Source organism: Magnolia sinica, chromosome 13, assembly GCF_029962835.1.
Source record: "Magnolia sinica isolate HGM2019 chromosome 13, MsV1, whole genome shotgun sequence".
Taxonomy (NCBI): domain Eukaryota; kingdom Viridiplantae; phylum Streptophyta; class Magnoliopsida; order Magnoliales; family Magnoliaceae; genus Magnolia; species Magnolia sinica.
In genome coordinates, this window is record NC_080585.1 from 79,142,774 (window position 1) to 79,169,242 (window position 26,469).

The following is a 26,469-nucleotide window of genomic DNA, read 5'->3' on the forward strand; positions in this document are numbered from 1 at the left end:
CTTAATTTATTTATTTTACTTTGGACTTTATAATGAAAATATGGATCTCATGCATATTACTTCAAATTAAAGTTTCAATCATCAATCAGGGAAAGAATGATTATTATTTTCAAGAATTTCATGATTTAGATAATTAATAAATTGGAAACACTAAAAATTAGGTGAGGCAATAAAATCCTTTATATATATATATATATATAATGCAAAACACATCTCCGGATTGAATGCAGTGAGGACCAACCAAAGCAAAGTTACGGATCATGGACATCATGCCACAAGTCCATCACGGATCATGGTCCGATTCACTCACTACATTATCCCCGCATTGTCTAGATCTAGAGCCTTGACTAAAACCAAGACGTTCCCAATCAAAGGCCCGTTGATGGATCCTAACCAACAACATCAAATGAGGACATTACCAATCGAGCCTGGCCCAACTACCTCAAATCAGAAGATTCTGGATCAGAGCCCCCTGGATGGAACCTGGCCCCAACAATCGAAATTACAGGCTATATTAACCATTCAACTAAAGATTTGGCCTGCTGCACGCACTTTTTAACCCCTGACCAATTATCAGATAGTTGGTATCAAAAGAGAATAGCAACATCACTGATATGACTATTCAAAGTTTGGAAACTATCATCTTTTCATAGGCAACCATGAAAATTACAAAAACCAAGGCGCGCTAGATCAATGGGGTCTATAATTTGGATTTGGCCACTTGAAATCTGCATACACAGCTGGGGTAATTTAGTAATCCGCCCCATTCATGAAAAGAAAATGTGCAGCTCTATGTAACGGTTTGGACAAAAGCCCCTTCCAAGCAAACACTAAATCAAAAACACGAATTAGCAAACACAGCATGAAAACCAACATATTCTCCCTACAAGTACAGTTTACAGTTTTGCATCAGTACTCTTTTTTCTTCCAAAGGTCTATGGGAATTAAATTTCACAGGAACATGAACGAACCAAACATCTTACCAACGGAACCAGCTTGCTCCCCCTTTCTGCACAGAACACCCAATTCCTACTTCCCCTCTTTGAGACAGTAACTGCCCCTGGGTTCTACCCCATGGCATATTTCTGGGTCCAGCTCCGAGCAGTCGTCTCATACTTGGACCTGTCGGTCTTGTACATGTGAGCAATCTCAGGCACCAGTGGGTCATCAGGGTTTGGATCCGTCAGGAGTGAGCATATAGAAAGTAGGACCTGATATCATTATGTCAACTGTTTAGAGAGAGAGAGAGAGAGAGAGATGAATCCATGTAGAAATAGCAGAACATGCATCCTGACAGGTCATACAAATCCAGTCCCCCTTACCATTGCTGTAGGATTTTGGGGTTAGCCATTTCTGGCAGTCCACCCAAATCAGTAGAGATTTTGGAGCACAGGAAGGTGTGAAAAGATAATTAAAAAAATTTTAAAAAAAAGTTTTTTGTGCTTCACAGGCCACCCAAACAACAAAGGCAACGTTCCCACCAATAAAACAGAGCCAATCTCATTTCAGCACATGGTTTAAGTTTCAAGAATATCAGTGATATTTCATGTGGAAAAAAACCCTCCATGCAATACATATTTTACAGAATATCATCGAAACCTGGGGGTTCAACTCAGGTGGGTTGGGTTGGGTTGGGTTGGGTTGAGTTGAGGGTCAACCAAAGCCCAATCCAATTTCCAGATGAGTCAGCCAAAGGCCCGACCCAACCCAAGGTATCGAATACTCAACCTGATGCAATGCAATTTAGTTTGGGTCAGAGGTTAACACCTGCAACTGTTAAACTAACTTACAAAATCAAACATCTAACCATCAAATAACACCGTTAAATATCTAATAGCATCAAATATACCTGTAACTACTGAAATAGACCTTGCTCAAATAATCAATATATAAGCCCTCCTTAAAACTAAATGTGGATGTGAGACCAACTTAATTTTTTACTGATTTGAATGATATGAACTCATTTTTAATTTTACCAAGTCATTTTTTAATGACTTAATGATATCATGTAAACTCATTTTGGATATAATTGCATTAGTCATGGCCGATAATGCATAATGTTGTCACCCGAACAACGGAAATAGCATTTCTTGGGAAATCTTATTTCTGGAAAACTGGAGGAAAAGAATCATTGTTTTCCTTGTTTGTTTTTCAACAAGATTTTCCTAGAAAACTAGGGATCTATTTTCAAATTTGTTGTTTGGCAAAATAAAAAAATTTCTGGATAATAAAATTCTAGATAGTTGCTAGCATGTGCCAGGCTAGCACATGTGGGATGCTTGAAAATGAAGTGGCACATGTGGCTGCTCAAAGCTGAATGGTGGCACAACTTCAAGTTGCTTGAAGTTGTACACTAGCACATGACACAAATCATGCATTGGCGCAGTTGATGTGGCCACTTGAAGCCAGATGGCGGCGCTTATGCTCGTTGGCACCATTGGCACATGGCATATTTGGAGAGATTGAAAATGGTCAATGGCACATGGGGTGCTTGCACATGTGGGTGCAATAGAAGAATGGTGGTACATGTGACATATTAGCACATGTGAGGCATAAAAAAAAAAGATGGATGGTGTCATGTGTGGCACATTGACACATGTGGAACACTTTACACGCGAGGCATGAGAAGATGAATGATGCCACATGGCACATTGGCACATGTGGCATAGTATCACATGCGAGGCACAACCGATGATGGACATTCACAAATATGGCACTTGTGAGGTGATTGAGATGGGTGGTGCCAGATTTGGGCTCAACTCTTGAGAAATCCATTTTCCCTCCATGCAAAAATGCCTTTCTTAGAGGTGGAGGTGGAAAAATAAATTGGTTTATTTTCCTACAAAGATAGAAAGTGGGAAATTGTGTTACTGAGGAAATATGAATTTCTCAAGAGTGGAGGTGTGGAAATAAATTGGTTTATTTTACAACAAAGAAAAGCAGGAAATGGTGTTTCCCACAAATTCCAACAAAAAAAGGGTTGACAAACAACATAAATTGAGTTTCATGGGAAACAATGTTTCCTTTTACTTTCTATGAATCCAAACAGGCCAGAAGTTTCCTTCGAAGCTTTAGTGCCATATCAAAACATTTTCTGATATTTCCAGAAAAATTCCCCTTTCTCGATGAAACGATATTTAAAACCTTTATTTTGTATACACACCAATAGTGCCCATTTATTCTTGTCAAATGCATCAGCTGTCAGCAACATGAAAGACTGTAACGGGTTGAACTAAAGCTCGAAAAGGAGCATACAAATACAACGGGTGCTCAACCAGTTGCAAGATCACACTCATCGAAAAACCCCATGCAATACGTATTTTACAAAAGTATCATCGGAACCAGGGATGCAACTCCTACAGGTTGGATTGGGTTGCGGGTCGATCAAAGCCAAACCTCAACAAAGTGTGCCATAATGGTATCGGTGGGCGTGACGGTTCCCCATTGATACCGTAACATGTATCCAGCCAAATAAGTTCAAACCTAGATCGGTTGGGCCACCAAATTTCTTCTAGCAGTTCTAACAGCAATTACGCCCTCCATATCAGCCATAAACGCCAATACTCATAACGGTATTGGTGGGGACCATTACGCCACCGATTCTGTTACGACACGACTTGGTCATGTAACTTTGGCATAGAAAAGTTAGGAGTATGACTCATCGACATCTGTCAAACATTGTATTGTGATAGCATTCTACGATTTTTTGTGTAAAAAAACCCAAAGATAAAATTATAAATACTAATAGACGTAAAACCTAATTACTTTATCTAAAAGGATGTCTTAAATAGAGGTCGAAATATAAAGTACCTAAACCTAATCATAGTTATGTGCATGGATGTCTCCGTTAAGGTAACATATAGTGTAACATGTTAAAACCATTTATGACTCTATTTCGTGTAGTCAGTTATACGGACCTGTACACACCTAGAAATGCATATTTACCTCATACGGAATATAGTGGAAACTTAGACACCGTGAGTTAGTATATCATCAATCATATACATGATCGAAGTAATTAAATTTCGAGGACGAAATTATTTAAGAGGGGTGGATTGTAACATCCCAGATGTTACCGTTTTAGCCTAAGTTCATCTTGTTGTGTTGTTTGATATATATATATATATATATATATATATATATATATATTCCCCTTAATTAATGAGAATTTTAACTTATTTGGTGAATAACTCTTTATCTCTAATGATTTAGATATGAGTTCTTTTCTAAAAACTGCTCAGCCTATAACCATGTATTATAATTAGATTTCACAAAACTCTTATATCAGCAAAAATTACAAAAATGTCATTAACCTAGACTCTTCAATTCTAAATCACATGTTTTCATAATCCGTTTGATGTGAAATTTTGTTTCATGCCTATCTATTATAAATTAAGCATACGTATCGAATTTCAACCCTTGGATCATAGTATAAGTGGTCCAATTGACAAATCAGTCCCTTAACCATTGATTTTGGTGTCCATCAAGTAAAGAAAGTCCATAAGTAGTCGTGGTGGGATATTTCTCTTCATATGAACAACTTGAATTGCCCATCATATGGACCGAGTGTGAAATGTGAGAATCCCACATTGGTAGGCTTTTCTTTAGGCGTGAAGTTAGCCGTTTTAGGCTTATCAACTCTTTATAAATCTGGACCTTCTGAATTCTCCACTTTCCACCATCAATCACAACTAAAATTTGGACTTCACTTTGGCCTCATATAACTACAAGATCATGCAAAATTTACACCCCGATCTATGATCCTACACCGTTGAGTGATGATCGCCTTGAAGCTAATTCCTTCCTTTCAGTGCGACAGATGAAATTTCAGATTTAGGCCTTTCCCATCATCGATCAACCACCAAATTTTGTCCAATCGTTTGCCTATCTTGACTGCACATTTTCCTTAAAATTGAATCATAATCATTACGCGTGGATCGTTAATTAAGATCAAGTCCGTTTTGGCACCCGCCAAGAGAATTTTCAAGATAGGTCAATCTAAATTTCGGGTTACCGGGAAAATCATGTACTCCGGTTCTATTCGACGACACCGACACCGTGAACGAGTTATATTTGAAGAAAGATTTCTGATTTAAGAAGAATTGATAATCACGATTTAAGTGGGATGCAACACACATCTTCTCACACCCACCCTTCTCTACTAAAAAACCCACGCACACCCACGTCCAAGGGAGAGAGAGAGAGAGAGAGAGAGAGAGAGAGAGAGAGAGAGATCCAAGCCTAGACACTCATCCCTTCTCCTCCTCCACACATGTAGTGTCTCCCTTTTGCTCGAGTAACGTCATGGTTCATGTAGAAGCTCTTCTACATCGAGATCTTCCTACGGTTTGTAGCTAAGGCTAAGGGGAGGGATTCCTTTACGCTTACACCAATTTAAGTTAAATTTATACATAGTTCTTTTATTTTCTCGTTAAAGTTGTGTATAGTTTGATTTTTTAATGTGATTTCCATGTTACTAAGTTGCTGGATAATTATGAATTATTTATCCACGTTGGAATTATGTTTGAGATATGATTTTGATCATGTTGGACATTTTGTAGGTCGGATCTCAAAATTATGCCTTAAATCATGAACCTACACGTGTTTGGGTCCCGAACGGTGCATAGTTTGCCCATACAATGGACCTGATAGTTATGTCAGCAAAACTTATGATTTTACGGATATTAATTTAACCTAAAATCCATATTTTAAACCTTACGGCAGCGGGACTCACTTTTGGAGTAATTTGGACTTATCGAGTGACCCGTCTGACACAAAATTGCACTGTTGTGCCTATGAATTCACTTTGAAGTGTATGGGATATTTTCTACATTATTGGGGCTTATTTTATTGTAATTCCAGATTAATTAGTCAATGAAAACACCGTTGGACTCTTTTATGAATTCATGAGTGATGGATACAAGCTTTGCCCTTCATCAATTTTGAGAGTGACGCGTGTTTCCACTCTGTATGAGTTGGCTTTTGCTCATCTTTCCTTATTTTTGTTAAGTTAGTTAAATGTTACTCTTCTCTTCTATTGAGTTAACTTATTGCTATATTTCTCCTTTATTAGGTTAGTCTTGTGCTACCTCCCTTATTTTATGGCTTGGGCATGTCTTGGAATTCCAAAACTCTCATGGTTCGAGTTATTTTCTTATTGATGCAAGTGATGTGTTGAAGGTTTCACAACTAGTGACTTATATGTATTTATTGTAGACGTAATGCACTCTAGATAGTAACCCTCTTGGTCGATGCATAAATCATTGGATGTGGTTAGTGGTGCACACATCGATGTAAGTAATCTGTAGGCGCGTGTTACATCAATTTCTCGGGATTGGATGTCGCAATTAGTCACTCCATAATCAAATCATGTTACATAATTCTTTCAATCTATATGTCGTACCATCTTGAGGTGTTACGTAAATCCAAGGTAGGATACGCCGATAAATCTCCGTAGTTATGGGATACAGAGCAAGCCGGATTTTTATAAATTATATTCCAAAATATAGTGGTCATCATGTATGATGAGCCACACACACTATGTTAAGCATACATTCATGTAGATTGGTTGTGCATATCAATACCACTCGTAATGGTGGAATATGATGCGTATCGGAACTCTTACATTGTTATTTTGATGAATCACTTGAATTATTGTTTATCTTAAGGAACAACAATCACTATGATAGGGTGTTGACCCTTTCCAACCATAGAAATGATACAGGTGATGCACAGGTTGAAGATATGGGAGATGCATGATCTCCCTGTGAAAGACTACGAGTGACGTGGGATTATGTTGTTGATACTTTCAGTTTAGTTTAGCCTTATTTAAGTTTCATATTGCGAATTTAGATATTTGTAATAAGCTCCCACCTGAGTGAGCATTAAATGATTACTTGAACTTTTATATTTAAATGGAATAATATTTATAATATGGTTGGTTTTATTCACGTGAATGGGTACTTTCACCAATGTGATCTGAAAAAGTTAGAAAAAAAATGCAATTATAAAGTATTCATTCATTCATTTCACTAACACCTGGAATTTTAGTTACATTCACAGAGGTACCCAATCACAAGAATAAACCAACCATATTATAAATCTTATTCCATTAAAATATAAAAGTTCAACTAATCATTTAATGCTCATTAAGGTGAGAGCTTATTACGAATACCCAAATTGCAGCATGAAATGTAAATAAAGTTAAACTAAAATGAAAGCATCAACAACATGATCGCACGTCACTCGTAGTTTTTCATAGGGAGGTCATGCATAGCCCATATCTTCAACCATAGCCCATATCTTCAACCTGATGCATCACCTGCATCATTTGTATGGTTGGAGAGGGTCAACGCCCTACTCATAGTGATGATTTTCCTTAAAGATTAACAATAATTCAAGTGATTCATCATAATAACAATGTAAGAGTTCCGATACACCTCGTATTCCACCATTATAAGTAGTATTAATATGTGCAACCAATCTACATAATTGCATGCCTAGCATAGTGTGTGTAGCTCATCATACATAGTGACTACTACATTGTGGAATATAATTCATAAAAATCCGGCTCACTCTGCATCTCATAACTACGGAGATTCGTCGGCGTGTCCAATACTGTCGTAGATTTACGTAACACATCAAGACAGAACAACACATGGATTGCAAGAATTACGTAATATGATTTGACCATGGAGCGACAAATTGCGACATCCAATCCCAAGAAAATGATGTAACACGCACTCGCAGATTACTTACATCGATGTGTGCACCACTAACCAAATCCAAGGATTTACACATCGACCATGAGGGTCACTATCCAGAGTGCATTACGTCCACGATAAATAATATATGTCATTAGTTGTGAGACCTTCAACACATCACTTGCATCAATAAAGAAATAAGTCAAACCATGCGAGTTTTGAAATTCCAAGGCACGCCCAAGCCATAAAATAAGGGAGGTAGAATAAAGTTAATCTAATAAAGGAGAAAAGTAGCAATAAGCTAACTCAATAAAAGAGAAGAATAGCATTAGGCTAACTCAACAAAAACAAGAAGAGATTATCGAAAGTCAACTCAATATAGAGTGGAAACATGCGTTGCTCTCAAAATTGACGAAAGGCAAGGCTTGTATCCATCACTCATGAATTTATAAAAAAGTCCAACATTTAACATTCAACGATGTAAGATCATATATCGGGGTCTAAAAGTTTGTATGATCTCGTAGTCATATGAGGCCAAAGTATGGTTAAAATTTTATTTGTAATTGACGATGGAAAGTGGGTAATTCGGAAGGTCCATATTTAGAAAGAGTTGATAAGCCTAAAACGGCTAACTTCGCGCCTAAGAAAAAGCCTACCAAGGTGGGGTTCTCACATTTCATACTCAGTCCATATGATGGGCAATCCAAGTCATTCATATGAAGGAAAATATTCGACTATGACTACCCACGATCTTTCATCACTCGATGGACACCAAAATCAATGGTTAAGGGGTTGATTTGTCAATTAGGTCACTTTTACAATGATCTAAGGGATGAAATTTGATGTGTGGTTAATTTATGATAGATAGGCATGGTATAAAATTTTTATCAAATAGATCATGAGAACCATGTGATCTAAAATTCAAGGGTCTAGGTTAATGGCATTTTCATAATTATTATTGATCTGAGAGTTTTGGGAAATCTAATGATTCTACATGATTATAGGCACGTTTCTAAGCAGTTCTTAAAAAAGAACTCATAAATAAATCATTACAGATAAAGAGTTACTTACCAAATGAGTTCAAATTCTCATTAATTAAGGGGAGATATATATATCAAACAACAGGATGAACCTAGGCTGAAATGGTAACTTCTGCGATGTTACAATTGGTCAGATTCTGTTTAGATTATATATGTAAGGTTATGATAAGCTAAATTGATAACATGTACATGTATATACTAAATTAAATTTCATGATGACACTCAAGAACTTTCAATACTTGAATATTGAAAAATTCGAGGTGTTACAATCTACCCCCTTTAAACAAAATTTCATCTCCAAAATTTAATTACTTCTACTATGCATATTGATTCATTATGTTTAAGTTTTCACTGCATTCCTCGTGAGGTAGATATATATGTCTAGGTGTGTATAAGTGTGTATAATTGGCTACACGAAATCAGGTCCATCTCCAAGTAATTGTCTCATACTTGGCCCTATCAGTCTTTGTACATGTGAGCAATCTAAGGCACCAGTGGGTCATCAAGGTTCGGATCCGTCGGGAGGGAACAGATAGAAAGGAGGACCTGATATCATTTAATTATGTCAACTGTTTAGAGAGAGAGAGAGAGAGAGAGAGAGAGAGAGTAATCCATGTAGAAATAGCAGAACACGCATCCTAACAGGTCCCGCAAATCCAGTACCCCTTACCATCGCTTTAGGATTTTGGGGTAGCCATTTTTGGCAGTCCACCCAAATCAGTAGAGATTTTGGAACAGAGGAAGTTGTGAAAAGATAATTAAAAAAAAAAAAAAAAAAACAAAGTGGTTTCTGCTTCACAGGCCACCCAAACAACAAAGGCGACGTTCCCACCAATAAAACGGAGCCAATCTCACTTCAGCACATGGTTTAAGTTTCAAGAATATCAGTGATATTTCATGTGGAAAAAAAACCCCCCATGCAATACATATTTTACAGAATATCATCAAAACCTGGGGGGTTCAACTCAGGTGGGTTGGGTTGGGTTGAGGGTCAACCAAAGCCCAATCCAATGTCCAGATGAGTCAACCAAAGGCCTGACCCAACCCAAGGTATTGAATACTTAACCTGATGCAATGCAATTTAGTTTGGGTCTGTGCATGGATGTCTCCGTTACCATTTGAGTTAAACCACTGGCCTCTTTTGACATGCTTTCAGTCCAGAAGATATATATTCAAACATTGTGCTCCTTTGGAATGCATATACCAATCAGTTCAGTCTCGGGTGAATGAATTCCATTAATTTGGATTCAAATTAGCTTCTAAAACATATGCTCCATGCATGTTTAATATTTCATCAAGACTTCACACATGATCATGTATCTGTAGGCTCTGAGCATGATTGTTGGCAGCAGATGGGCATTCATCAGAAGATCATGTATTGGAAACACGAATAAGAAAATCAGATTGTTCGGATGCAAGGCTGAATTGAGTAGTGAAAATTCAGTTGTATAAGCCAGAAATGAGCAAATTGTAATGGCATTTTACTGGTACTCAGGAGGAGCAAGTAGCCCTAAAGTGCTTCAAATCCAAGTGGAAAGCAATGTAATTGCAATTTACAGAATGATCGCTCAAAATATGATTACCAAGTTACCCATGATTTAATTATTTCATTCCTTGTCGAACTAAGTTGTTACAACTAAATTCAGTAGTGCATCCAAATGCAAAGTAAAATAAATAAACTGAAACAAACCTTTGAGATGGTCAGAGCTGGGCTCCATTGTTCCTTCAGGATATCTAGACAAATGCTTCCGTTGCTGTTGATGTTTGGATGGAAGACCTTAGTCCTAAATGCAACCTGAAACAGAAAACTATGATAATCCTCGTTCCATACTTGAAAGGAATTATCCAAAATAACAGGGGGGAAAAAAGAGCTTATAATTATCAGAACCAGAAAATATATAGGGAAGACGATTAACAACTGAAGATGCAGCCAGAAAAGAATTACTCGTAGGTGCCATCTCTATAGCGCATCGTATGCATGAGAACACATGACAACATTTGAAACTCATCACTGCATAGATGATTACAGACTAGTATAAATGAAAAAATGGTGTTGATTAACATTGAAATAGGCATCCACTATGCTCTAGCACAAACAATTCATACCCATCTAACAGACCATAAGTCCATAATACAAGAAAACTAATGGCTTGCTATACATCCATGATGCATACCCAAACTAATGGCTAAGTATACATCCATGATGCATACCCAAACTAATGGCTAAGTATACATCCATGACGCATACCCAAACTAATGGATCCATAAACATCCATGATACAATGCAAACCCTGAACAGACTGATAGAGGGTCTAATAATCAAGGTATCCCAGATCAGTTACGTATCGGCCGTTACGGCCGATACGTAACGGTAACGGTAGGGCCCGTTACGCGATACAGGGGCGTAACAGGCGATGGGCCGATATTGTAACCGTAACAGCCGTTATGGGGCCGTTACAGGCCATAACGGCCGTTACGAACCCGTAACGGCTGTTAAAACTTACCTTTTTCCTTTCTTTTCTTCTTCTTCTTCTTCTTCTTCCTCTTCTCAGACAGCTGCGGCAGCCTTCGTCTTCTTCCTCCTCCTCTCTCTCTCTCTCTCTCTCTCTCTCTCTCTCTCTCTCTCTGTTCTTTCCCTCTTTTTTCTTTTCGGTTTCCCTCTCTCCTCTTTCTCTTTTTTTTTTTTTTGCAGGTGCACCACACACCAGCTTAGCTGTTGTAGGTACGTGTCACGCTAAGACGAGCGCTTACACTCCTCGAGCTCCGAGTTGTACGAACGGTTCAAAGGAGATCAAAGTTATATGGGCTCCACGATGACGTATTTATTATATCTACACCGTTCATCTATTTTTAAATATCATTTTAGAGCATTACCCAAAAAATGAATCGTATCCAAAGATCGTCTGGACCACACCAAAAATAGCAGTGGAGATGATGATTTTCACCGTTAAACAATTTGTAGGCACACCATAACATTTATTTTCCATCCAATCTGTTCATAAGGTCAAAAAGACCTGAATGAAGAGGAAAAACAAATTTCATATTGATCCAAAAGTTCTGTGATCCCAAAAAAGGTTTCAATGGTAGACGTTCAATCCCCCACTGCTTTTTGCAGTCTGGTCCACTTGATAATTAGATCTGTATTATTTTTCGTGTCAAGCCTTAAGACGACCTCGTCAAATGAATGGACGGTTTAGATATAACACATTCATCACGGGTGGGGCCCAAAAAACTTTGACACGTGTGCTACACTTCACAATCCGAGTCCCGCCTAATTCGAGGCCTTAAAAAATTGTACACGAGACATATATTAACTTAAAATTTACCAATGAAACTATGAACTGCAATTGCTAACTCACAATGCCAAAATCAAATTATTTGAACAGTTTTAATTGTTATTTTGTGGACTTTTATTTTTTAAAATAGGGCCTTTTGATTTATTTTTTTTCATGATTCACTATCCAATAAATGTCCACCAATACATTAAGTGGGATAATGGTAATAAATTGCATGAATTTGAGGCTATTTTGGGGCATAGATTGGTCCTCAAGTCAGCCCGAAATTGGCAACGCCATCTACCTGAATTTAATTTCATTTTTTTAAAGAACTATTGGGAGAAGGATATTAAATTGTTAAGTATATAAATTAGATATTTAGAAAATTAAATATATGAATTTTGTAGTCAAATTCAGGTTACCTGGTTCAAAAATTAATCAGACAGTCCGATACAAGTTCTCACCAAGGAGTGGACCATTACACCACCATAAACATGTTCTAATTTATAAATGAATGCATATTTGGAATGTTTAAAACATTCCGGATTTAATCCATATTTTTTCATTTTTTTTGGCAAAAAAAAATAATTTGCGCCGTTACGGGCCGTTACGCCCCCGTATCGCCGTTACGCCCCCGTATCCGTATCGGTTTTGGAGGGCACCGTTACGCCAACCGATACCGATACGGGATACCTTGCTAATAATAGGAGCACTGGTAAGTTGAAGAGAGAAAGAAAGGTGCCAAAAAGAAGGGGCTTGTTCTGATAGACAAGATGAAGTACATGCAAAAGCAAAAGGCCATCCACCACAGCTATGGTGCTGAAATAATCTCTACACATGTCACAAAAATAACTGTTTTTCTTTTACGAAAAAAAAAAATCATGAATTCTACTCTTTTTAACTTAAGGTTTCTCAAAGAAATCCTGAATAATTTGTGAATTACTGAATAATCTTGCAAATTGTCTCGATTAACTAGTTATTTGCAAATAATATGAGAAGTATTTGTCTTTTTTTTAAAAGAAACTATATGTGAAGTATTCATGAATCATTTGATATTTTAAGAAACGCCCAAAAAACTGAGAACTTCTATTTATTTTGAAAAGAAATTTCCTCATTATTCCTTTTTGTTTTTCTGGATTCATTCCAGAACTTTCTTAATAGAGAATAATTGCCTTGACGAGTAATTCCTGAATCAAAACCTTGTAACGGTGCTCACACCAGTTTTCAAACTGAAAAGTGGAGAAGTGCCATCTTATGCAATACAATCCGGTGAAAAATAAATGAACTCATATATGAAATGGACCAGTACAAAAAACATGGTACCTTAGGGGGCTTAAAAGGATAGTCCGGCGGAAAATGAATGGTGACAAGAAATACGCCTCCTGCATATGGACTATCAGGAGGTCCCATAATTGTTGCTTGCCAGTGAAACATGTCTTCAGCCACAGGACCTTTAGGAAATACACATGAAATCCCAAATATAATATGAGAATTGAGAGCTAAATAAATGTAGAAGCTACAAACTTACAATGCCATGCCTGGCAGTAAAATAAAAAGCTGCCAAATCAGGAAACATAAAGTGAAGATGGCAACTTTAATTAGGCCAAGCAATTGAAACACGTGCATCTTTCCACAGGCTGTTGGAGTGCATCATTGTGCATATCAAGTTTAAACAACATTTTGGGAAGAGAAGCTTAAATGCAAAAATAGTAAGGATAAAAGAGGAGACTAAAAGTCAACCAAAGAACAAGAATTGGTCAAACATCGAGGCAAATAAAGATCTTAAGTACAGTACTAGAGTTCTGTAGTGCACGCACAACACCATAATCATCTAAAACACTAGCCAATATCTTTTTATGAAACACTGCTGAGTAGCTAGTATATTTTTGAAGTAAAGGAAAAAAAGCACTAAAGGACAACTTATTTGTTATCCTTCCTAATTTGTGTTCAAAATATTTGTCTGATACAACTCAGTATCATCTGAATCATATTGGTCCCAATTGGACAGATTCCGAGTCATACCACCTAAACTAGCAACTAGGTCTGTCTTGTCCTTGTACAATACGCATCAACCAATCTTGAAAAAATTGGTCCCTATCAGGCTGTATCAGCACTGGTGTCATGTGCATATCGATCATGCCAATATAGATATAAAAAGTCAAGACCATCGCTAATTTTTCACTTTTTTCCCCTCTTTTCCTTCTCGTTCCATTTTTTTTTTTTTTTGTTCTAGTATTGTTCTTTGCCCAATTACAACTAGATCTACAATTGTTTCTAAGATCAAAACAAGCATTTTGAGCTTGAATCGAACATCCAGTGCTTGATTGGGGGAAAATCAAAAAACTATTAAAAAAACCTTATTATCTTTTTTTGTTTAGATTGAAATTATTATTTAAGGGAGCCAAGGGCAGCCCAAAAAGAGCAACAAGAAAAAGAAAAACAAAAACAAAACCACAACCAAAGCAACGATACAAAAAATAAAAATAAAAATAAAAAGCCAGAGAGAGTAAACTATACAACACAAAAACCCAACTATAAAGCTCGAAGACTGCACTAGACAACACGAACACCCCAAACAAAGGAGACAAAGCCCAAGCTAACCCAGGAAGGAAGAGATGACACTACCATCCAGCCAAAGAAAACTAAGAGCCCAATCTGAAGCTTCATGGAGGATTCCAGCCAACTCATCGGGAGCAGAAGAAGATAAATCTCTGAAGCAACATGAGTTTCGTTCCCTTCCAAATAGCCCATAGAGTTGCCATCTCAACAAGGCGCTATAAGGGCTAAACTAGATCGTCAGATCCAACATCATGCCAAGCAAACAACAATCCAAAGACATCTGTAGGCATGACCCAATGGGAGTACCGAATCTTTGAAGAATGGAGGACTAGATTTCATTCGCGAAAGGACTAGATGAAGAGATGATTAATTGTCTCAGTTTTGAGGAGGCAAAGGAGACATTTGGGAGAATCAAGCCACGATAGAGGTTATCCACCGTGAGAATCATGGTGTACCATAAAGGTCGTTACAGGGCCATAAAGGTTGTTACATAAAGGTGACGGTGGCAATTGTTATACATTACAGGGTCATAAAGGCCATAATAGCCATTACGGAAAAAATGACCTGTAAAGGCCAATAGCCCCCATAAATACGGTCCCCATTGCCTAGAGCAAAAGAAAACCCATTCAAAACTAGGGGCTTGAGAGAGGAGATGGCTTTCCAAATGGAAGAGGCCCAATCACCCTTATTAACATTATATTTAGCAACTATAGTCTATCTCCACCATATGCCCCCTTCGGAACCAAATCTCCATACCCATTTACCAAGCAAGGCAGAGTTGACATTAGAAGTACCCAAATCCCTACACCCCCTTCAGAATGTAGATCACAAATTTCAAGGATTGATTTCGAAAAGCGGAATAAAGAAAGAAAATAAGTAGGCATATTGGAAAGGATTGTTTTAATAAGGGTCAAGCACCACCAAGGGAAAGAAAATGGCTACTCCTAGGGGGAAGTTTCTGCTCCACACGCTCAATCACCACATCCCAAAGGTGATTAGCTGGCTCCTTAAGCAGAAAGGGAGAACCAGATAGGGAGTTAGGAAAGAACCAGCTTTACATCCAAAGGGCTCAGCAAGATTAGAAAGAATGGGCATGGAGGTATTGATACCCAACATGTCGGTTTTAAAGAGGTTAATTTTGAGCTAGAAACTGCTTCGAAGCAACAAATATGTCCGTGCTACTTTTGCCATACATTATGACCATGACAGCATTTTCCTAAGCTTGAGGTTGGCATTCTTCATTTCCTAAATGAAAGTATTGGTATGGAGAAGCCATAATGATGCATTGCAATCATACATCCAAAAACGACCAAGAATGATATGGCGTCAACCAAAAAAACTTATTGATTTGATTCATCCCATTTCATTTGGGCGAGAGGGAGGCAATGAATCACCTAAGCAATGGATTTGTTGGTTGGTTGATTCTTAGAATCAACTTTGGAATTTAAAATAATAATAATAATAATAATAAGCCCTCAAGTCCCAACCCACAAATGAATTGGATGGGGGTGGCCGCATTGCATAGCCTTGGAAACATGGTGTGTCGGAAGGGCCATAAAAGGTAACGGTGGCAACCGTTACACGTTACGGGTTCATAACGGCCTTAATGGCCATTATGGAAAAAATGACTTGTAACCGCAAGGCCCCCATAACAGCCCGTTACACTCCACATAAAGGCCATAACGGTCCCTTATGAGGCAAATACATGTTTTTAAGGTTTGTTTTTCAAAAAACAATGAGACCATAACAGTCGTTACAACTCGTGTCATAAAGGTAACGGTAGTGTCGTTACAACCATCGTTATTGTTACGAAATACCTTGCTTTTTGAAAAGGAAACTCTTATTTAAACAACGCCACACCAAATGCCATTAATGTAATACGGTGCAAATGTCACACCCCCAAACTCGATTCCCGGCGCCCATTCGCCATAACCCGAATCCGGAGGTGACATCCCCCGTAGTACCCTGATTACGGCTCCTAGCTCCCATACGAGAAGTTCCAAAAGCAAAATCCCACAAAGATAATTTAGGAAAAATTATGAAACCAAAGAACTTCTCCATTAATTGATGGTTTAAAGTACAACGCCAATAAGTAAATATATAATATAACAAAAATCTCAAAAGATCAGGCACGCACTCCAACCTTAATATTACTAATATGCTCCATCTTAATGATAAAAGATGGACGGTTGGATTAGAGATTGGGTGGTCTGGATGGTGATCGGGGGGTCCTCCAAGCTCCTCTCTCTTCCTTTTAACCACCTCCTACAAGATCTCCCTCTCTATTTCCTTAATCTCTCTGTCTCTCTTATCTTTTTCATCTTTTCTTTTCTTTCTTCTCTCTTTTTCATTCTCAATGCTAGCTAGAGAAATATGGGAAGACTTTCATATGTATGGGGGGTTTTGTGTTGGAGAGGCCTTAGGATAGAGAAGGTATTAGAAATGTAGAAGGGAAGAAAATGAGGGATTGCGCCAATGATATCATCTTCCAAACTGGGTATCGCAACAGGGCGCATCGCGCGGTGTTGGAATCGCAGTGCACACGCGGTCGCCAAAGTATAGCTTCCGGGGCGTTGCGGTACTAAAACAGGGTACGTGATTGGTGCTTGTCGATCCGGTCTGTCCAAGGTGTGTCGGCACAAAAAACTAAGCGTATAGAGGTCTTACAAAGACATGGGTCTCACATCTCTCCCCTACTAACAAAAATTGTCCTCGAAATTCACACAACCAACCCAAACCCCACGTAAAGCGCACTTGCCAAGGTTCTATGTCAGAAGTTTCTAAGTTCTCAAACGGGAACGCTAATTTAGACTAAGTTCGCAAACCAAGAAATCTAAAGGTAATTCTCCAAGTCCTCCAAACCAGGGATTCCAGTGATTCCAAGTTTACAACCATCATACAGTGAAAGAATAGCATAAATATGGAGTCGTTTACAAGTATTCCAAGGTTATGCTCTAATACCAACTTCTGTCATGCCCCAAACTTAATTTCTAGCACCCATTCGGCGTAACTTGAACCTTAAGGTTACCTCCGTAGTACCCCCATTTTAGGGATTGTGAGACATGTGTCCCTGTAAGACCTCCGTACGCTTAGTTTCAGGTGTCGGCACACTCCGAACGGATCGAAAATTATGCGTAAGGAGGTCTTCCAGGGACACGGGTCTCACAACAACTAAAATTGGGGTACTATGGAGGTTGTCACCTCCGGATTTAGGATACGGTGAATGGGCGCCAGAAACCAAGTGTGAGGCGTAACAGAAGTTGGAGTCGTTCGCAAGTATTCCCTAGCGACTGTGCAAGCGCTGCAATTCCAACAACGTGCAGCACGCACCCCACTTGTGCAAATTCCTAGAAATCTTGTCAATCAACATCAATCCATCACCCATCAACCCCCATCACTTCATCACCCATCACCTTTTCCTCCGTCACCCATCACCTTACTAGTGGTTAGAAGGAAGAGGTAGAGGAGCTTGGAGGACCTCAATCACCATTTGGACTAGCCGATCACCGATCCAACCCCATCCAATTGTCCATCTTTCATCATTTAAGCTGGAGAGTCTCAATAGCATTGAGGTTGGAGCGTGCGCCTGATCTTTTGGGATTTTTGTTATATCATGTATTTACTTTATCAACATTGACCTTTTTTTTAAAGTTTTTTTTATATATTTTTTTATTTTTTATTTTTTACACACGCACTCACGTTGGTGGAATTTCACCACCTATGGATACTCGAACCCTTCACCAGGTGTTGAACCCTTATCAACATTGACCTTGAACCATCAGTTAGTGGAAATGCATGTTGTTTGTGAAGTTCTTTGGGTTATGCTTCGTTTCATCGTTTACCTTAAATCCTCCTTGTGGGGTTTCGCTTCCAAAACTTGGTGTATGGGACCTAGGAGCCAAAATTAGAGTACTACGAAGGCTGTCACATCCGGATTCGAGTTATGGCGAATGGGCTCCGGAAACCGGGTTTGAGGTGTGACACTAAATGAGCATTTCGCTAAAAAATTAGTGGTTCATTGAGAAACTGATGCAAGACAATTAACCACTTGCTCTAAAAGCTCAAACTGATAGAGCATGGCAAATTAATCCCTTTATCTCATTAGCCCAAGCCCCACACCGCATGGGTTAGGACCTCGGCCGAACCCCTCTCGTGAGCCCCACATCACATGGGTACCGCCTCACACGGGCCGCCCACCCCAAGTGTGCCCATGCATCCCATAGGCAACCCTACTCGAGCCCAGTGTAAAAATGCCCTTGCATTAATCACCCCCGTGAGGAGTCTCGAACACGAGACCTCTTGCTCTGATACCAATTTGATTCAAGACAATTAACCACTTGCTCTAAAAGCTCAAACTGATATAGCATGGCAAATTAATCCCTTTATCTCATAGCCCAAGCCCCACATCGCATGGGTTAGGACCTTGGCCGAACCCCCCTTGTGGTCCCACATCACATGGGTACCACCTCACACGAGCCACCCGCCTCACACGGGCCGCCCACTCCGAGTGTGCCCCTGCATCCCACAAGCAACCCCACTCGAGCCCGATGTGAAAAAGCCCTTGAGTGGCATCAAATGGATGTAGGGACATCCAATTAGCATGAGGTATAGTTTATTTCAAAATAAGAAACCTAATACAACCTAGGGTGAAAATTAGGATTTGAGTAATTTGAAAATTTTGGAAAATTAGGAATTCTAGGTTTAGGGTTAGGGTTTCGGGGATGGAAAAAAGGGGTTTTGATATAATGATGGTGGGAAACCAAAAGGGGCAAGTAGGATTCACACGCGTCGTCATACGGCCACACGTGTGGCGTGGGGTGGGTGGATTTAGGTCAGTTAGGGTTTGGATTGTGGATGGGTATGGGAAAGTTGGGTTTAGAAGAAGACAAATTTGGGATGGGAGAATTAAGAATCTAAAGAAAATACTTGGATGGGGAAGAAAAGAGAAGATGGTGTGGGGATAAATGGAGACCCCATACCTTCGTTGATAAAGATTAGCCTCGCCCCAATCTTCCTTTCAAATTTGATGGAAGTATCTTCAAATCCCATGAAGATGGGAGAAGAAAGCAAGAGCTTTTTTCTTTTTCTTTTTTTATCACAAAATTCAATGGGCAACCCCACTCATTGTTTGCCCTACCAATCTTATACAATCATGGGTGTTTTTCCACCTTAATTATCAATTAATCTACTATTCTTTGTCAAGCTATGTTCGTGCTACTTTTGCAGTTCATAATGACCATAAGAGCATTGCCCTCACAATGGACCCGTGTGTGAAAGTATTGTTACACAACCAATCCTTCATCTTGAACATCTTAAGGAACGATTTAAATTACGCATGTTAGTAATGAAAGAAGTTCATCTTTTTTATATAGTATGTTTCATCTCTATGTGACGCAGGACAGCCCTAATTATGATGCATGCTCATGGAGATAATTAAACAGCGGAAATAAAAGGAATAAATGATCTAAAATTCTAACAGTAATCATCATAACTGAGAAAATCATAAAGGAAACATGCAATGGATCGGGCCGTCACTACAACCATGGGTTATGGAATTCAATTACTACTTAGGTTGGATCCGGCGAGGGATGAGACCTCCCGATCTTGCATGGTCAACACCCAATCGATCAATGAAGATCACTAGTCCGAAGAACCAAGAAGTTTCTCGGATTAGAGATTTGAGAATTTGGTGATTTAGGGTTTAGATCGGTTCTTAAGATTTTGATCGAAGAAAGATTAGCCAAAACTGGAAAATAAAAGGAAGAAAATTATTACCTTGAAGAAGTTGGAGGGACACAAGAAGAAATTAGAAGAAGAAGATCAAAGGGAGAGAAGAAGCACCATTAGGGAGAAGAGAGGAAGGAGGCAACCAAAGGGTTTGCTTTTCATTAATCAATAGTTGAAATTCGAGTTTAGGGCTTTACCCCACTTAAATAAGCAAATAAAGACATAAAATTACTAAAATACCCCTAGGATAAGCAAATAAAGATATAAAATTACTAAAAGACCCCTAACTCAGTAAAAAACGCGCAAATAACATAAGTATGGGAAAGTTTGGGCGCTCGGTCTTCTTTCTCCAATCTTCCTTCACATGTGTCTTCCCTAAGTGGGGTCTTCTTTATGTCCAATCACATGTGAAAGGTCTTCAGCTCCTCAATAGTCGCCTATCCACAAGGACGGCACTTGTGGTTGGCGCTTTCTTCGTTGGTACACCTTGAATGCACTTGTGTCCGCATCAATTCCCCTCGGGTGAGAAAAACTCGACTCCGACGAGTTGAAACTTTTGTAGCGCTCGAGTAGATCTGGATCAATACCCTGCAATGCGTCGCCCGACAGCCACGTAGATTCAAACGATGGTTTGTTCTTCCACTTGACAAGATACCTTTGGAAATCCCCATCTCTCGTGGATACTATCTCGTCATCCAAGATTTCCTCAATTGCTTCTTTATGGGTAATGGGTGGAGGAGGGGGTGGAAGGGGTTAGGTAGCAAACTCAGAAAAAGGCCATGAAAGGGACGATGTATCAACAATGGGAGTATGGGCACGGACTAAATCTTCCACATTAAAAGTTGGATTAATGCTCATTTCAGATGGAAGGTCAACCCGATACGCGTTGGACCCAACCTTTTGTAATATCTTGAATGGTCCAGCACTACGCGCTTGTAATTTCTTTGCAGATCCTTGAGAGAATCGCTCTGGCCTTATTCGCACCATTACAGTCTCCTTCTTGAAATTCTTGCACTCTACGATGAGAATCAGCTGAAACTTTATAATCATCATTGCTCTTATTTAACCGCTGTCTAATATGTGTATGCAAATCATGAATATGGCGTGCGAATGCATCGGCTGACTCAGAAGACCTTTGGGTAACAGACATAGGTAAGAGATCTATGGGCATTCTAGGTTTATAACCACTTACAATTTCAAAAGGACTCAACCCTGTAGATCTATTAACTGACCCATTATAAGTAAGTTCAGTAGTTGGTAAAATTAGGTCCCAAGTCTTAACATGTTCACCCACAAGACAACGTAGAAGATTTCCAAGGCTACGGTTTACCACTTCAGTTTGACCATCTGTTTGTGGGTGGTAAGCAGTAGAAAATTGCAAACGAGTTCCCATAATGTGCCACAATGTCTTCCAAAAATAGCTAGTAAATCGAACATCACGATCAGACACTATGGTTTTAGGTAACCCATGGAGACGCACCACACCATCAAAAAAGAGACGAGCAACATAAGACGCATCTGACGTCTTCGAACATGGGAGGAAATGCGCCATTTTAGAAAAACGGTCCACAACGACAAAAACGGAATCGTGCTTTTTTATAGTCTTGAGAAGCCTGAGCACGAAGTCCATACAAATGTCCTGCCACGGAGCATGTGGCACTGGCAATGGCGTGTACAACCCAGTATTTTGCTTTCTTTGCTTTGCCAGCTGACATGTTCGACACTGCCCTAAAACTTTGGCTACGTCTCGCTTGAGGCTTGGCCAATAGAAACGATCTTCCACGAGGGCAATGGTCTTATCACGACCAAAATGGCCAGCTATCCCTCCTGAATGAAGCTCCCAGATGAGGAATTCACGAAGGGACATACGGGGAATACAAAGTCTGTCTCCCTTGAAAAGAAAGCCATCTTTAAGAACATATTCACCCATAATATGCTGGTCACTAGAGAGCGACGTCTAAGTACCCCCAAAATCAGGACATATGGGGTATTCATCTTTCAGTTGCTCAAATCCGACTACCTCTACACTCAAGGAGTTGAGCAATGCCACTCTCTTACTAAGGGCATCTGCTGGTTTGTTTTCAACCCCGGCCTTGTGTTTCAAAACAAACGAATATTCCTGAAGAAACGCTACCCACTTGGCATGCCTTGGGTTGAGTTTCTTCTGAGAATGCAAATATCTCAAAGCCTCATGGTCAGAAAACAAAACGAATTCTTGCGGTAGGAGGTAGTGTCGCCAATGTCTCAGGGATTGCACTACCGCATAAAATTCTTTGTCGTAAGTGGAGTATTTTTGTTTTGTCTCATTCAGTTTCTCACTGAAATAGGCCACTGGGTGTCCTTCTTGACTCAACACTCCACCTATACCGACACCAGACGCATTGCACGCTACTACAAAGACTGTAGAAAAGTCAGGTAGACGCATGACAGGAGCTTCCACCATCTTGCCCTTAATTTCTTTAAAAGCCTTGACGGCGGCTTTAGACCACACGAACTCTCTCTTTTTCATGCACTCGGTAATGGGAGCCATGATCGTGCTAAAGCCCCTAATGAACCGACGATAAAAAGTTGCTAGGCCGTGAAAACTTCGCACCTCATGAATGTTCCTTAGTTCTGGCCACTCAACTATGGCCCTGACTTTTTCAGGGTCTGCGCACATCCCTTCAGATGACACTATAAATCCTAAGAACAGAACTTGGTTAGACATGAATGCACATTTCTTAAGATTAGCGTACAACTTTTCCTTCCTAAGGACACTACAGACCTTCTTTAAATGTTCAAGGTGTGATTCCTTAGTGGTACTATAAATAAGAATATCGTCAAAGTACACCACTAGGAATTTTTCCATGAACGGCCTCAAAGTTTGTGTCATCACCCGCATGAAAGTACTGGGCGCGTTAGTCAAGCCGAAGGGCATGACCAACCACTCATACAGCCCATCTTTCGTCTTAAACGCCGTCTTCCACTCATCTCCCGGGTGTATACGAATTTGGTGATATCCACTCTTGAGGTTTATCTTAGAGAATATAGTGGACCTGGCCATCATGTCAAGCATATCATCAAGTCTACATATAGGGAACCTATACTTGACAGTAATTTTGTTTATGGCACGGCTGTCCACACACATGGCCACGTGCCGTCTTTCTTTGGGGTCAACAATGCAGGCACGGCACACGGGTTCATACTCTCTTGGATGAAACCCTTTTGCAGAAGCTCATCAACTTGCTTCTTCAACTCTGTATGCGCTGCAGGGTTCATCCTGTAGTGAGGAAGGTTCGGTAGAGTAAACCCTGGGACAAGATCAATGGCATGCTGTATGCCCCTCATAGGTGGCAACTCATTCGGTAAGTCTTCAGGAAATACATCACTGTATTCCTTCAGGACCGAGGTCACCTCACAAGGCAACTCTGATGGAACCTCAGGTGTAATTTCTCTAGCCACAAGGGCATACACCATAGAATCCTCCTTAGCCTCTTTTTCAAACTCTCTTGCGCTGATTATATGTAAAGACTTAGGTTTGGATTTCCCCATTTCTCTAGGCTCACTTGCCTTCTCATCCTTCTTCTTCCCTAGTGTATTCTCAGGTGGCATGGGATTAAGTTTGATCTTTTTACCATTATACATAAAAGTACACGCATTCGAACGGCCAAAGATCGTGACATCATTATCGAATAGCCACGGTCTACCTAGGATAACATGTCCCACATCCATAGGTAAAACATTATACCACAGGGACTCTTTGTATGACCCAAACTCGATGGGGACTAGACATTGCTGGGTGACAGGTAGGGATGTCTTGTCAACCCAAGAAACTTTATACGGGTCTAGATGAGGTGTGGATTTCAGTTTTAAGCGATCTAAGGTGCTAGTGGAAATCACATTCTGACAACTTCCACTATCCACTATCACCTTACAATTCTTTTCACCACACTTGGCAATAGTGTAGAAGATAGTGCTTCGACGCCAGTCGGCACTACTTCTAAACTGAGCTAACACACGCCTGACTACTGCAAGCGTTGCTTCTCCATCCACTTCTTCATCAGTAAGTCCTCCTTCAGGGTGATACTCTTCAACTTCATAATCACCCTGGTCATCTCCACCCTCGTGGGACTCGCCTATAACTAAGGCTCTCCCACGGCTCTTCGTAGGACACTGATTAGACATGTGGCCAAGGTCGCCAACTCATAGCACCTCACTTGGCTCATGTTACTAGGACCGGCACCAAGAACCCCTTTGCCCTTGTCCTCCCTAGGCCTAGGCGGAATGGTCGCCTGTGCCCTAGGTTGATTACCAATATTAGGTCTAGTTCCTTGGGAATTAGATCTAGCATTGGAGTCTCGGGACTCAAAACGACGAACGACAGGAGCCTTCAGATATTGCTCTAACTCCTGCACGACTTGATATGCTTCATCTAAGTTCGTTAAGGGCCGAGTAATAAGCTCGCGCTGAAGATCCGCACAAAGGCCTGTCTTGAAACGCGAGAGCGTTACTAGAGGGTCTTCTCGGATATCACATCGCATCACATACTCTTCAAATTTAGTGATGTAGTCAGCGGCAAGCACTGACCCTTGGCGTAAGGATTACCATTGGTCAAGGAGCTTCTGACGGTATGAGAGAGGAAGGTACTTCTCCTTTAACTTCTCTTTCATCTCATACCAATGTGTGATAGGGGCTCTACCAATTCTCTCTATCCTACGCTCAGTGTTAGTCCAGAAGAGCTTGGCTTGACCCACAAGCTTCATCTTAGCAAACCGCATTTGACGGTTTTCTGACATGCCATACCACTCAAAGTAGTGGTCCATGTCAGCAACCCAGTCAAGGAACGCCTTGGGATCCAAGCGTCCATCAAAACTCGGGGCCTCAACTCTCACACTCTTCATCGCATGCTCATCTGGATCATAACGGTCTTGATGACCACATCTGGCTCGTGCCTCTCGCACCACACCACGACCGTTACCACGATCTCTATCCTCACTACCACCACGTGTGGCAGCACGTTCTTCAATGATTCCTTCCACTTGGGAGTGCGCATCTTCCCCTACAGCGGGGTTTTCCTTTTGGGACGCCTCTAGTTGCTCCACCTTAGTCATGGCAATGGTAATTTGGTTCTCAAGGCGGGCAAACTCACGCCTTTGACCCGCTTCTAGGGCGGTTATCTTTTGTATCAATTGAGCAAGTTGCTCAGATAACTGCTCGTTTTTCATGGTAGGTTGAAGTCCGAAACCTCTACCTCTTCTCGTGGGCATACAATGAAGACTTGAACCAAACTCTACCTAACTAGACTACTAGGAGTTATGACTTTCAAGATGAATGCGATGAATGCAAAACTACTATGAACTGACACAATTAAGTTGAAACAGGAACAACTCGAATCTGAAAATTTTCCAGATTAGGAACTTTCTAAAATTGGAAAGTTTCTAAAATTGAAAACTTTCTAAACCTAGAACTTTCCCAAGTTAAACCTAAAAATCAAAACCCTAATTTGATAACTCGATCTAGACAAAAACCATGCAAGCCTAGGCTTTGATACCAAATTTGACGCAGGACAGCCCTAATTATGATGCATGCTCATGGAGATAATTAAACAGCGGAAATAAAAGGAATAAATGATCTAAAATTCTAACAGTAATCATCATAACTGAGAAAATCATAAAGGAAACATGCAATGGATCGGGCCATCACTACAACCATGGGTTATGGAATTCAATTACTACTTAGGTTGGATCCGGCGAGGGATGAGACCTCCCGATCTTGCATGGCCAACACCCAATCGATCAATGAAGATCACTAGTCCGAAGAACCAAGAAGTTTCTCGGATTAGAGATTTGAGAATTTGGTGATTTAGGGTTTAGATCGGTTCTCAAGATTTTGATCGAAGAAGGATTAGCCAAAACTGGAAAATAAAAGGAAGAAAATTATTACCTTGAAGAAGTTGGAGGGACATAAGAAGAAATTAGAAGAAGAAGATCAAAGGGAGAGAAGAAGCACCATTAGAGAGAAGAGAGGAAGGAGGCAACCAAAGGGTTTGCTTTTCATTAATCAATAGTTGAAATTCGAGTTTAGGGCTTTACCCCACTTAAATAAGCAAATAAAGACATAAAATTACTAAAATACCCCTAGGATAAGCAAATAAAGATATAAAATTACTAAAAGACCCCTAACTTA

The 26,469-nt window shown here is 39.9% G+C and overlaps 1 protein-coding gene across 2 annotated transcripts in view; it reads right to left on the reverse strand.

Moving 5' to 3' along the window:
- Positions 1-795: 795 nt before the first annotated feature.
- Positions 796-26,469, reverse strand: part of LOC131223899 (ubiquitin-conjugating enzyme E2-17 kDa) — a 33,841-nt gene continuing 8,167 nt past the window's right edge. Inside the window, exons 3-5 of one of the 2 annotated variants that reach the window (XM_058219467.1) lie at positions 13,342-13,469; positions 10,434-10,538; positions 796-1,211 (exon numbers count right to left, since the gene is read on the reverse strand). In XM_058219467.1, coding sequence (XP_058075450.1) covers positions 1,068-1,211; positions 10,434-10,538; positions 13,342-13,469 — 377 coding nt within the window. In that variant the 3' untranslated portion in view covers positions 796-1,067. Of the gene's footprint in view, positions 1,212-9,211; positions 9,290-10,433; positions 10,539-13,341; positions 13,470-26,469 lie in introns of those variants that run through there. The other variant, XM_058219468.1, reaches the window with a different exon arrangement.